The sequence below is a fragment of the Mesocricetus auratus genome, unplaced genomic scaffold (genome assembly GCF_017639785.1).
Source record: "Mesocricetus auratus isolate SY011 unplaced genomic scaffold, BCM_Maur_2.0 Super-Scaffold_2245, whole genome shotgun sequence".
NCBI lineage: Eukaryota > Metazoa > Chordata > Mammalia > Rodentia > Cricetidae > Mesocricetus > Mesocricetus auratus.
This window is the reverse complement of record NW_024429180.1, coordinates 26,609,529-26,624,477: the sequence shown is the minus strand read 5'-3', so window position 1 is coordinate 26,624,477 and position 14,949 is coordinate 26,609,529. Positions and strand designations below refer to the sequence as shown.

The 14,949-nt window shown below is 34.2% G+C and overlaps 1 protein-coding gene across 1 annotated transcript in view; it reads right to left on the bottom strand.

The window, feature by feature from the left end:
* Window positions 1-14,949, bottom strand: part of Klhl1 (kelch like family member 1) — a 328,230-nt gene that overhangs the window by 39,149 nt on the left and 274,132 nt on the right. Inside the window, exon 8 of the mRNA XM_005083637.4 lies at window positions 2,153-2,315. Coding sequence (XP_005083694.1) covers window positions 2,153-2,315 — 163 coding nt within the window. The remainder of the gene's footprint in view (window positions 1-2,152; window positions 2,316-14,949) is intronic.

Below are 14,949 nucleotides of genomic sequence, written 5' to 3'. Positions count from 1 at the left end.
GATGGCTTCAGAGCAGAATTTTACCAGAAATTCAAAGAACAGGTTATACCAATTCTCCTCAAATTATTCTATGAAATAGAAGTAGAAGGGTCTTTGCCAAACTCTTTTTGCGAGGCCTCAATAACATTAATACCCAAGCCACACAAAGACAAAACTAAAAAAGAGAACTTCAGACCAATATCCCTCATGAACATTGATGCAAAAATACTCAATAAAATACTGGCAAATCAGATCCAAGAACATATCAAAACAATCATTCAGCGTGATCAAGTAGGTTTCATCCCAGGGATGCAGGCATGGTTCAACATACGAAAATTCATCAATGTAATCTACCATATAAACAAGCTGAAAAACAAAAATCACATGATCATCTCACTAGATGCAGAAAAAGCCTTTGACAAAATCCAACACCCCTTCATGATAAAGGTCTTGGAGAGATCTGGGATAACAGGAACATACCTAAACATCATAAAAGCTATATACAGCAAACCAACAGCCAACATCAAACTCAATGGACAGAAACTCAAGACATTTCCTCTAAAAATAAGGAACAAGACAAGGCTGTCCCCTCTCCCCATACCTCTTCAATATTGTACTGGGAGTTCTAGCTAGAGCAATAATACAACAAAAGGAGATCAAGGGGATACAAATTGAAAGGAAGAGGTTAAACTTTCACTATTTGAAGATTATATGATAGTTTACATAAGTGACCCAAAATACTCTACCAGGGAACTCTTACATCTGATAAACACCTTCAACAAATGGCAGGTTACCAGATCAACTCACGAAACAAGTAGCCCTACTATATACAGATGATAAAAGGGCCGAAAAAGAAATCAGAGAAACATCACCCTTTACAATTGCCACAAACAACATAAAATACCTTGGGGTAATGCTAACCAAACAAGTGAAAGACCTGTATCACAAGAACTTTGAATCTTTAAGGAAAGTAATTAAAGAAGACACCAGAAAATGGAAAGATGCCCCATGCCCTTGGATAGGAAGGTTCAATGTAGTAAAAGTGGCAATCCTGCCAGAAGCAATCTATAGACTCAATGCAAAAGAAATTCCTCATGATACATAATCAAAATAATAATGAAAACACTAATCATGCAAAACAAAGAAAAATACCAAGTAACATATGAAGGCAGACGTATTAGAAAACCACACAACTATCACACCAATAGAAATTCTAAGACACGTAGTAAATATCATTGTTATAAAGGGAGATACAGACATTTGTTATTATTTAGTGTATGTTTCTTTTCTCCCAAAGTTACAATATATATCCATTGCTTGATGTTGCTATTGCTGATAATGGGTATTAATTTGTTTTGATTACCTTTCCTTTCCCCGGAACATATTTGTCATTTATTACCATTGTATATATTTTTTGCATCAGGGTTAAAACCTTCTTTACACTAAAAGGGCAATTGTAGTGATCAAAGTCTTGCTGATGAACCTGCAATGCTGGCCACACCACTTTGGGTGTGGCTTCAGGCGATCAGAGGAAGCAAAAAGAAGAAAAGGTAAGGTGTGGCTGCTTTTGCATGCAGTCTTTTGAGTCAGCTGATCAGACAGAAAGGGCAGGAAAGTAGTTCTTTATTATTACCTATATAAGTGTTCCCAAATAAACACCCATTTTTCATGTATCTTGGGTCTAGTGAAATCATTATATCCTTGCCTACAGAAAGCTTACGGTATAAGTAAAAGTCAAATTCAGTAACATTATCAGCTAATAAAGTAGTGATTATATCATATACATATGCACTATCCACTTTAGTTCTGTACATTTAATATATGAACAACCATCTAACATGTAAAATATTAAAAATATACACAGATGTGAATTACTAATTTAAGGGTGATAGGAAAATAGCTTGAAAAGTCGCCAGACTGGTACAATCATACAGAGAAATTACAATAAACATGAAAGCTTTAGTAACTTTTTCAAGAATGCTTAACTATTTTACTTGGTTTAGAAATATTCTCATAACATATACTTAATATTCATTGGATTAGCAATTAATATTGAGAACTATTAGTTTACTTTGTATGGTAAATATATTTCTTTATTTTAAAATGATTCTTAAAAATTACTGCTTAATTTGTTTTTCTTAACCTATTAAAAATTACAGAAACATTTACTCACTTGCCATTCAGTGCTGCTACTCCAACAGTGCTACGAGCAATGGACATACTGGCTACATATGTCCACTGCTGGCTCTGTGGATCCCACCTCTCCACCGTGTTCAGATAGCTCCAGCCATCATGGCCTCCCACTGCATAAATAGGCCCTTCAAGCACAGTTACTCCTAAAACATTAGAGAGAAAAATAAAGAATGTGCTTGTAGTTAACAATATAACATTGTACAGCAAAAAGGTATTATGAAATTAAGTTTTGGGGGAACTTTTCTATCTGTACTGATCATGAAATATGGAATTTGATTTTAATTGTGTGTCTAGTATGTGTACCCTCATCCAGTTTGACATCAGGCTAAAGCTGTCTTTATGAATGTGTTGAGTAGTGTTTTTACCTCTCCATTTGTTAAAGATTTTTTGATGCTGAGGCTTTCATAAAATTTATTTCCTTTAGCTAACTTATTTCTTTGGATGGATAAAATTCCATACATGAGAAATAAATGATGAAATTTTCAGTATCTGTGACACAGTATCAAGCAGATACCCAGTGAGTTTCTAACCATACTGTTCTTTCCTTTTCAGGGTGAGGATGGTTTCCATGTGAGATTCATGAAAATGTCAAATCTCAATATCATTCTCTGTTACTTAAAGACTCCAGCCAGTCATAGATGCTAGATTGGAGTCTTGCTACTCTGACCTGGAGTATGAATGCATGGAAGAAGCAGAAATAAATGCTTCTTTTCCTTCTTCTCCCTTTGAAAATTTACAACTCAAGTCCTGACTACTGTCTCCCCCATGGTCCTCTCAAGAATATGATATACATAAATATGTCTTATTCTGCTTTAAGAGTTATGCATTGTAGAAACCATACTCAGATCCAAGTGCTGGAGTTAAATTTATGACTTAGTTGGTTTTTTTGTTGAACATATACATTTATCATATTTTTCATGTATATATTAACAATTAGCAATTTTTTAATTGTTTATGTGTGTCTAAATTTTTCTAATATCTCTACTACCAATAAAGGATCTCATTTTCATTGTGTTGCAACTTACCTCCTCTAAGATTAAACTAGTAATGATCACTTCATATACTGGTAACATATATGGTAACATATACTGATAACATATCTATATCACTCAAGGCAGAATCTATGTATTACAGCCATTCCATGTTTTTAAGCTATTAAAGTTATCCTTATTCTCAAGTAATAAATATGATGTAAAGTAATTCATGAAAGAATATGATCATATGCACATCTGTGACTTTCCCAGAAGATATTCAATTACAAAATATAACTATATAAACGGAGGACATGACTCTCAAGGTATGGATGAGTGAGTGGATTTTATTGCAGACATGAGGAAGAGTACAGCCTGAGGCATCTGAAAGCTTATAGAGCAGAAAGAGAAAATAGTAGACTGAAAATTGCTAGCAGACTGGATTTGGCAATAAGAGGATAATTGTGGGAAGAGTGACAGAGGAAGACAACGAGATTGCATGCAAAGGAGACAAAGAGAGAGTGGACCAAGAAGGAAGACAAATGAGAGCACACAGGTGAGGGCGAGAGGTTATATAGGAACAAGAACCTGGGGAAGGGGGGATCCATGAGCTGGAGAAATGCATTGTAGGGTGAAGGGCGACAAGATATGAGAAAAGCCACAGGCTTTCTGATACTGAGTAAGCATGGCAGCCAGCATGATCTTTTGCATGCAATTAGGCATGTGACTTCTGACTGTGATGAAGAAATGGCTTCTTCCATATGGTAGAAGGGAATGGTCACTGAATTTGACAGAGTGCAGGTTTCTTAGGCCTGACAACAATCAAGAGAATAACCAAGTTAATCCAACAAAACATCTTCATTAGAAATGTTTCCATATTCAATAAATATTTCAGACATGGTCATAAGTGTTGCTGAAAACAATGGACACTGATAATTGTTTCATACTACTTCTGAAATCATAACTAAGAGAAATAGATTTAGAGCTACATTTAATAATGTGAAGTGCATGCATTACAATATGATTTTATTTAAAATTTGAAATAGCTTATAAAATAATTATTATTGAAATCAGAAAATGATAAATTCTATAGAAAATAGGAAATAGTTAATATGAATTTTAAAATTTTGGTAGGCCATTAAGTCTTTCAACATTTATAAAACAATTTCCTCTTGTAAAGAGGAATGATGAGCAAAAGAATCAAGACCAGGCTGGCAAAATCCACAGAGGCAGCTGACCTAAACAAGAGGAAATGCATGGAGCCCAGACTGATGACTGAAAGACCAGCATGGGACTGATTCAGACACCATCCCTCTAACTTGGGTGTCAGATTAGAGGTCTCCGCAATTTATGGTACCCTGGAGAGTCCTGGCATACAACTGGACTCTGGGAGCCCATTCCACATGGAGTGATACTCTCTCAGCTTGGACACATGGGGGAGGACCCAGGCCATGCCCAGGAATATATGACAAACTCTAAAAATCCCTCATGGACGGCCTTACCCTCCCTGGGGAGTAGAAGGGAGATGGAGTGGGATGGAGGATTGGGAGAAATGGGGGTCTGGGGGAGGAGGGGAGGGAAAGGGAACTGAGAGTAACATGTGTAAAAAGTTAAATGAAATAAAAAGGAAAAATATTAAGGGGATTTCGTTTTGATAGCCTTAATATATGTGCACTTTAGGAAATTTCTACTGTATTTCCTTAAAAAGTCTTAAATGACCCTTAATTTTGTCTTCCTATTCTCTATTCCCCTCACTACCTCCCTCTTTATTCCCCACCATCCATTTGATCCATCCTTAAAGGACATCACCATCAAGTGACTCCACTCAGGGGTCAGGAAAACCTGCATAAGAGAAAGCAGAAATATCATCCTTTGTGTATATAGTATGGCTTCCAGCTGATGTTTTTGTGTGTTTCCTGAGTGTGTCAATGGGCATGAATGGACATCTGAATCCATATGTTTTGTGTGTGCGTGCCTTCTCTTGGATCCTTTTCCTTTTTAAAATATGTTTTCATTAATTTTATTTTTTGTCCTACCCCAATTTGCTAGTTTTTGTTTTGTCTTATTATATTATTATTATCACTTAAAAGACTGTTTGTTACCCAATTAGATATAGAAAGGAGGTGGATCTGGATTGGAGGGGAGGTAGGGAGGAACTAGAAGAAGTAGAGGTAAGAGAATCTGTAATCATGATCTTTTGTGTGAGAAAAAAATCTATTTTCAATAAAGGGAAAAGAAGTGAGGATAATTTAGAAATACAAACACATATGTACCAATAGTAAGGTACATTTTCAAGGAAAAGATATCTTGAATTTGAGAGTGTGTGGTGGACAAAGGATAAGCTGTCAGTGAGGAGAAGAATTGATGTGAGTACACATTTATTACGAAAAGCCACACAAAATAAAAAAATGTAAAATAAAAATATTATAACTATACATTTTCAGGAGACATTACGTAACCTACACTGGAGAGAAGAATATAGACAATAAGAGTATAATATTGAAATATTGCATAAATGCTATCATTGAATTAACTTAAGCACTGGTGACTATAATGATTGTGCTGAGGATAGGGAAAAATGAAGTAAATGACTATAACAAAGACCTCTAGCTGCGTTGCTGTTGCGTGAGCTTCAATCTCATTGAATACAATTGGAATAATGTAGAATTCATTATAGAAAAAAGAATCTATTATAATTACTAATCCTCATATTTGAAATTGATATAATCCATAAGGTTTGGACGGAGGTCAAATAATAAGTTGTCAAGATATTCATAAATCAAACAGTCCAGGTAGTATGTGTTAGGAATTGACAATAATAAGGAGTTCGGCAGACTGACAAAGTAAATGTCAAGAATACCTTCCTATTGCAAATGTCTCTATACATAACTAAACCATTGAACAAGTGATATAGTCCCAATCTTGACATTTCTTCTAATATCAATGTTTGCAAAACCCATGCTTACTAGGAATTATTTGCATTGTATGCATGCCTATTATAAAGAAGAACATTCTTTTAGCTGTCATTAGATTTGAAACTCTGATTGCCTTACAATGTGATTATTTCTTGCTGCTCTTCTGATTCCTATGCAAAAAGATCTAAGTAAGCTGAGAGAATAATTAAAAATAATTTTTTGAATAATTTCAAAATCAGATGAAACATTCAAGTTCTTCCTTGTATTTTCCAGAAACATCTTTGTAAATATAGCAAGTTGGAAGTTTAAAATTTTTTTTACTGTCAGTATAAGCTTTATATTAAAAGATAGCAAACATGTGATTAAAATAAAATGCATATAAAAATTCATTCATTTTAGTTTGACCATAATATAATATATTTCATATATGTTTCCTTTTAAAATACCAGTATTGTGCAGTTTTTAAATTATTTTATGCTGCTCAATCAACCAAAGAGCAAAAATCCATAATTATTCTCCCATATTATAGTATATTTCCTTTATTTGAGAATAGGAGTTTATCTATCCTGGTAGTATCTATCTGTATCATAGAGAGTTAATTTGTTTGGTCTGGGCATAGAGGTTGTTTACAGTTTTCATAGATGATTCATAAGCTCAGTGAATACCAAGAATAGCTGCCACATGGATAAATAGCAGTGATGGGAAGTGCTCAACCAATAATCTGTCTGTCCCGCAATATTCTAATAGCTTTCACTGTGGTGTGTTCTTGAAGTCATGTACCTGTGTGTCTATTTGAGTCTTATATGTTAATTTATGGGCTGAAGATTGTCAAAGAAGTTCAAATTAACAACTAATTGATTTATATTCCTGCACAACTTCCATTTATTGGGTTAATTCCCATCCACTCACTTTCCAAAACTATTGTCTAATTTTATGTTCATTCTCTCATGTAGTAAAAAGGACATGTGGAGAGGAATGGAAATTCTGAAGCACACAGATACTCCCTGACCAAATGATTAATGGAAGTTTTCTGTCCAAGGAAATGAGTTGATTCTGAGTTAAGATTGAGGGGAAATGCAGGTTCATTTAGAGATGAATGATTTTTTTGAAGAAATGATATTCATGCAAAACCTAAGGTTTTATTTTTATTTTTATTTTTCTGCAGAACAATAAAAAGGCTGAAGTAATAAGGGCACTGTGGAGTTAAATGACAAGCGGTATGAGGCACATCAATGCTGAATAGGGAAAAGAGAACAAAACGTAGAAACTTTTATTCCAACAGTATATACTCTTATGTATAAGATAGGGATGGTGCTAGTGAATATTTTATAAAAAACATGTGACTACATTTCCCTTTCAAAACATGTTTTTTCTGCTTGTTATAAAGAAATAAGAAGGGATATGACCATGCTAACAATCTGTGTGAGAGATGCTAGTGTCTTGTTTTGATGTGGCTGAAGAAACGAGAAAACAAATAAGGGACTCACTAAACATATTTGGCATGTATTTTCCCCTTCATTTCATCACCTTATGCTATTTATTCAAATTATATCTTGTAAATGTGAGTTTGGAAATATTATTAAGAGTGGTGTACTTCAGTTTATGTTCTATATAACATAGTAGTTGTAGAACTAGTGCATGGTTTATTTTAAGAAGTAAATAAAGTAATATAAACAAAATTCAGAAATCTGGTACATTTTTATTGTTGTATTTTAAGTTTGTTGAAGATGATGATAGTAACATAACAAGAACTAATGTCTCCTAATCAAATTTCTTTATTCTGAATTAATATAGGCATTGGGTAAATAACAGTGAAGGCACTTTTTAAAATATAAATAACCCCAAAGAGCTTTATTACCCCTGAGGGATCTTTATTTGATGAAAAGCTAATTAAAATAATTGAAGGAATTACACACTGGATAAGAGAAATGGCTACACTTCTGGGGGCTCCTGATTCACTTCCCATCACTCACATGGTAGTACACTACTATCTGTAGTGCCAGGTTCCAAGGGATCCAATATGATATTCTTGCCTACTTAAGAACCAGGCACTCAAGGTGCACACAGAAATAAACAGGAAACATCCATACACATCTGTTGTGGGATTTCCACCTGGGGCCCATTGCTGCTTTAGTCCCCAAAATAAAACACAAGACACTATATCAATTATAATGCTGTTAGCCATTTGCTATGGTTTCTTAATGGCTAGCTCTGACTTAATTATTAACCCATAATTACTAATATATATTTCTATAAGGACTTATCTTTCCAAAGACGCCCACCTGACATGTCCTTTCCTCCCAGGAGATCACATGGCGACCCCACCCTTGACTACATTTCCTAGAATTCCCCTCAACTCCTAGTCACACCTATCTTAATTCCTTTTTGGCTAACAGTGCTTTATTTACATATAGTAGGACTTCCCCCCATCACGCATCAAATTAAAATTTTCTTAAAATGAACAAATTCTCTCTCCTTAAATATTTTAATAAATTTATATTTTGTTCTCTTATGAAAATACCAAGGAGAGTTGTCATAGTATGTTTAGACATTCTTTAAAAAAATGTTGCATACAGGTCAAGAAAGGCAGCAGTAATACAGTCAGATGTTCCAGCCTCCAGAGAGACAGATAAACCATTGTCCACTAAATATCACTGGAGAATCCTGAGAGGATATCCCAGAAGATCAAGGACATGATCCTGAGTACAAAGACACCTATACTGCTGACAAGCAGGAATACAAAGCATTGGAATTGAAGAGCTGTACTAAATCAATAGCACAGAGTAACCACAGTATGAGCAATTAACATTTCAATATTATCTGGATACTAGAGAGATTAATAAATATGTCCAGCATGAATTCATACACTGTTTTCATGCTCCCACCACTATATTTACACCATGATTATCTGGCTAGAAGTAGTTACAGAGGTCCATTATTTCAAGACATGCAACTCCTTGAGCTGCAGTTTATGCACCACAATAGGCAAGACACCTGCCAAACAATTCACAGACATTTGTTGTGATCTGCCAGTGTTGTATCTCTTCTCCATCTCCCTCTTCTTCTCATTTTACCTTTATAGGAGTTAGGTTTAGTGCATCTCTTCACCTGTCCTTGCTTGCTACTCGGTATACTTTGAGAGCTTTTCCTATTTTAAACCTCATGAGTAATTGAAGATATCTTTGTTTTACACTTAGTGAGAACCAAATTATGAACTATTAATATTGTCAAAAACTTTGAAGAGAGTGGGTGGATCAGAAATTAAAGGAATTTGCTGCTATTTCAACAAGTACCGATTTGTGATTCTTTGTGTTTTCTTAGTACCAGTGATAGTGCTTCTCATTTTTGGTCTCATTTTATAAATTTGCATGTTGTTTCTTTGGTTTACTTTGGCTGAAGACTTGTCAATCCTGTTAATCTTTGCAAATTACCAATCCTTTCTTTGGTTTATTCCTTTTAGTATTCTTGGTTGTTGTTGTTTCTGTTTTATAAAATTTAAGACCTGGCTTTGATTTTCTCTCACGTTCTTTGGGGAGAGGAATTGAAAATTACTGTTTTCCAAAGTATATCATCACATCATTAATTTGTGATTTTGTGATTAGTCATGTGCTACTACAATATTCCCTCTGAGCACAGCCTTCATTGTGTCCCTGAGGTGTTAGCCTGCTCTGTTTAAAGTGAGACCTTAGTAATTGCTACAGGTTGTACACAGTATGTTATTATCATTACTGCATTATAATTAATTTATTGAACTCCTGGTAGTTAGAAACATTTTTGGAATAAGAGGCAAGAGGTAAAACTGTTAAAATAGAAGAAAACCTTTCTACCTAGATACATGAAAATTATATTGTATGCAGAGAGAAACAGTATGAAAACAAAGTAGAAAGGACATGATCTAAATTTTATTATTCAGTGTGACAGATAAACCATTAATTTTGCAAAGGAGAATATCTAATTAGTTATCTTACCTCATAATACAAATTAAGAAGTTAATATAATCTTTAGTGGTCAATTATTTAGTATTAAAGTTTGCCTGAGGATTCAGAAAAGCAAAATCAGCCACAAACCTTAGAAGTCAACCACACAACTTTAATCCCAGCAGCCAGAAGCTAGGAGGTGGTCTGAAGGCTCCAAAAAAATAGATGGACTTGAAGCTAGATGGAGGTCATACATGTCTTTAATCTCAACACTTGGTAGGCAGAAGCATGCGCATCTCAATCAATCCAAGGTCACTCAGGTCTACAAAAGGGTGAATCAGTCTAAAAGAGAATTATAGCTCACACTTCTAATCCCAACATTAGGAAAGTATATAAGACAGAAGCAAGGTCTCAGAGAGGCACTCATTCTCCAGCCACGCTGAGGAAAGGTTACAGTCTGAGGCTTGGTGAGAGCTTGTAGATACAGGATCAGGCTATTCAGCGTGAGGTAGAGGTAAAAATCTAGTGGTCAACTGCTTTGCTTTTCTGATGTTCTGCTTGAAGCTTGAACCTGAATATCAGGCTCTGTGTCCTTTTATTCATTCATGTTACATAATCCATTAATAAAGATACTACAAATTTAGTTGGTATGAGAATAAATCCTAATCTATTATATCTTCTGAATATGTTTTCTATGTCCTTGCACTAAAAACATAGAAAGCTTTTACATATGGCATTACACATATAGTACAATTCCATGTTTGCTTTCATTAAATGTATTGAAATAGCAGAAGAAAAATATTCGTAAACCTTCTATGTTTCTATTCGTTTTAAGAATGAAAGGACAATTAGTAAAACAAATGAAACTCCTGATGATTTCCATGCCCATCAAAATCTTCCATAGCTGGATTCATTTTTCCCACATATCTGTATTTAAACCCAGGATGTTATTCAGGAATGCAAGAATGACAAAAACTTGTAATCTAAAATACATGGAATATGAATGTAATTTTTCAATTTTTATAATTGAAAATGTCCAGGTGTAAACTTTGTATAGACAACTATTATTTTACAAGTGAATAAATTCACAGACTTACTAATATGTAAAACATTTACATCATTATGCATCTTCTAGTTACCAGTTTACCTCATTTAAATTATGAATTGTGTAAGTGTCTATTGTATGTAATTTTGCAACTATTCTGCTCATAATCATATCAACATTCATCTGTTGTTCTAAAATCACTTCCCATAACTTGTCCTCATTCCCCTTTCCAATATCATCACCGTTAAAGTTTCAAACGTTTAAGCATTTAATGTATTGCCCTGGCAAATATTCCCTGGTAGACTGTATGATGAAATTTTAGCTTCTATTCCTTTGCTTGTTTATTTATTTATTTTGGTTTTTCAAGACAGGGTTTCTATGTGTAGCTTTGGAGCCTGTCCTAGAACTAGCTCTTGTTAACCAGGCTGGTCTTGAACTCACAGGGATCCACCTGCCTCCGCCTCCCAAGTGCTGTGTTAAAACCATGTGCCACTACCATCTGGCTTGACTTTCAACTCATGTGTAAGTCAGCTGAAGAATTTTTTGTTTTCCATTGTTTAAGTAACCATTTTTATTTTCTTTTTCCTTGAATTTGCAATAGTTCAGTTCCCGAAATTTTAGTTAATATGTATTACAGACATACTCAGAATAACTATACAATATTTTGATTTTTGTGTACTATTCTAATACATGTCTCTTCTACATTTATTATGTACTAATATATTATATTACTGATGTGATGGATGGGAATTACTGGATGTATATTTTCCACCTAATGCAATTCTACTGCTTCATTTTCTTGTATTAAATTTGAAAATAACTTTAAAAGTAGTACTGCATGATTTGATAATTTCATAATGCACTTATTAAAAACAATTCAATAAATTATCTTGTCTGACTTATAAGTAGAGTTCTTGATTACTTGTTTACTGTTCCAAAATTACTAAATTAAATAAAATAGAGGAAATTATTTTCTATTTATACCAAATAGAAGCAAAGCAGTTTGGTAGTGAAAAGATCATTGATTTTGAAGTCTAATCACTTACACTTTGTCCAACCATTTACTAGCTTTAAGATTTTTTGAAAATAATTTAACTCCTTATTGTTCAGGTTGTTAGTGTTTAGTTAGAAAATATTTTCCTTTCATTGTTTTGTATAATAATATATGTAATAATTATTTTGGAAGTGATCTTGTCTGTTTTAGATTATTTTAAAAATACTTTATATATTCTTTAGGAATTCATGCATGTGTACACTACTTTCATCTCAAATGAAAGCCTATCACTAAATTTTGATGGTAAGGGATAACAAATTTCAGAAAAATGCTAAATAAATTATGAAAAATTAAAAAATAATACTTTAGGCTTATTTATAACTGATTCTTATTTTGAAGTTCTTTTTCACAAAATCTGAGGAAATTAAGATGGATGTTATTCAAAATGTTCCCTAAACACAATCCCCTTTTTCTTTGTGTCTAACTATTAGTTCTTTGTTTTTGTGAGATAAACGGAAGTAAAATTTTCAAACAACTGTGGTGAACTAATGTACTGATACTTTCAGAAATGATGAAGACATTTGGTGTTGTGTTTCCTCTAATGGACATGATAAATTTCTGGTAGAAATACTAGTATCTGGAGTTAAAATAGATTGCTAAAAAAATATTGACAAGACCACCATAGAATCACTTTGTATTCCCTTCAAGTTACTATTTTTTGTATTTGTTTACTTTCCTAAAAGTCAGAAGCAAAACAAAACAAACAAAAAACAAAAAAGCACATCTTCATGTTTTCTGTCTTCTTATGTTCAATCTCAACAGGGAATCTATACAAGTGGAACTGTTGTTGGTTAGTGTGCTTCTGCAGAGACCTTAACCTAGGAAGGACAACTCTACAAAAATTTCACAACAGACTCAGCAATATACTCAAAATAATTGTTCATTTTTTTTAGAATTTCTATGATAAGTATAGTCCTTTCAACACAACTGAAACATAGACTATTAGCTTATATAAATCAAAATCACACTTTTATTTCTCTTTATTTGGCTTGAGTTCAGACATGAAGCGACTATGATAAACTTCACTGAGTTGGAACTCAATGTGCATAATTTAAAATCTCCTAGAGTATTTGAACCTGAAAGCAAGATTATGAACTTCTGCTAAAGGCATTACCTGTGAAGCCACCATGCAAACAGGTCAGGAAAGCATTTAAGCTATCTGCAGGTCTTCACTTCTAGAAAACCAATCCTCCAGTCTCATCTTCCAGCTTTGTTACAAACCACCTCCCTCTTTGCCTCTAACTTGAGATCAAACTGTTATCTTCTTCCAAATGTCCTCCCTCTCCACTCATCCTTTTGGCTCAGCACTCAACTCTGGAAGTTCCCTGGGAACCCTAACCTACATGAAAGCAAGTAGGTAAACAAGCTTCAGATGTTAACTCTTGCTTCTTTCCTCCAAATCTTCCTTCAGTTTCATCTGCAGCTCATGAGCAGACTACCTTTTAGCACTGTTTTCAAATTGTTCCATAAGTTTGGGTATGCTGTGCATTAATATTCATTGAATTCTAGGAGCTTGCATAAGACTGAACAAGGAACCCTGAATATGGGTACCAGTACAGGGGCTTGGGTAGTTTCTGGGGATACTTGCAGTGGATCTAGTACTCATTCTAGTGCATGCACTGTCTTTTTGGAGGCCATTCCCTATGGAGGGATACCTTGCTCAGCCTGGATTCAGGGAAGAGGGCCTTGGTCCTGCCCCAAATGATGTGACAGACTTTGATGGTTTCCCATGGGAGGCCTCACCCTCTCTGAGAAGTGGATAGGGGGTAGGATGGGGAGATAGTGGGGGAAATGGGAGGAGAGGAGGGATAGGGAACTGAGATTGGTGTGTAAAATAAGATTGTTTCTAATTTAAAAAAATTAAAATTAAAAAAGAGCAAACTACCAGTTGTGTCCTCTTCTGACTCCCCCTTCACTGATCCCCAGGTGGCTAAACAAGGTATGGTGGAGCACCCTGTTTTCAGTACTCTGTGAATGTGCTCAACCCATTCACATTCCTAAGTAGCAGCTCTCAATAGCCAGATTCACATTTTACCTAGAACCTCAAGTGACAAAAACTAGCAGGATCCCAGATCCTACAGACATTTACTTACCATACTTTGATAAGAAATAGAGAGAACAACAGAAACCAAGGAAGTAACATCTATTTAACAAATAAAATACCAGATATCATCGCCTGGAATTGCAATCTTCCAAATCCCATATGTCTAAACACCAGTGTAAAACAAAATCAGTGACAGCCAAGATAATATGTCCCAGCAAACTAACTATAGTAGGCCCTGAAAAAATCTAGACAATAAGTGCTTTAAAAAAACCTTTATAAATATTACAGAGGTCCTTAAAAAGAAATAATTAAATACCTTAAAGAAACCTACAAAATGAAAGTGAAAGAAAATGAATAAAACTATTCAAGACTTAAAAGTAGAAAAATAATCAATTAAATACAAAATGGAGGGAAATCTGGTATGGATAAATTTAAGAAACAGAACAGAAATCTTAGAAGCAAGACTCACTCAAAGAATACAGGTGATGGAGAAAGAATCTCAGACATTGAAGACATGATAGAAACTGTTTCATCAGTCAATGAAAATGTTAAATATAAAAAAATCCCTGGCAGAAAACACCCAGAAAATCTGGGACAATATGAAAAGACAAAATCTAGAATAGTGGAGCTACAGGAAGAGAAGCCCAAGTTACAGGCTCATAAATCATTTTCAATAAAATCATAGAAGAAAATTTTCATAACCTGAAGGAGATGCCTATAACGGACAAAAATATCATAAAGAATACCAAATAGATTAGACTAGAAAAGAAAGTACCCCAGGCACATGATAAGTAGAAAATGACATTTTCAGAACTAAGAAGAAGTACTACT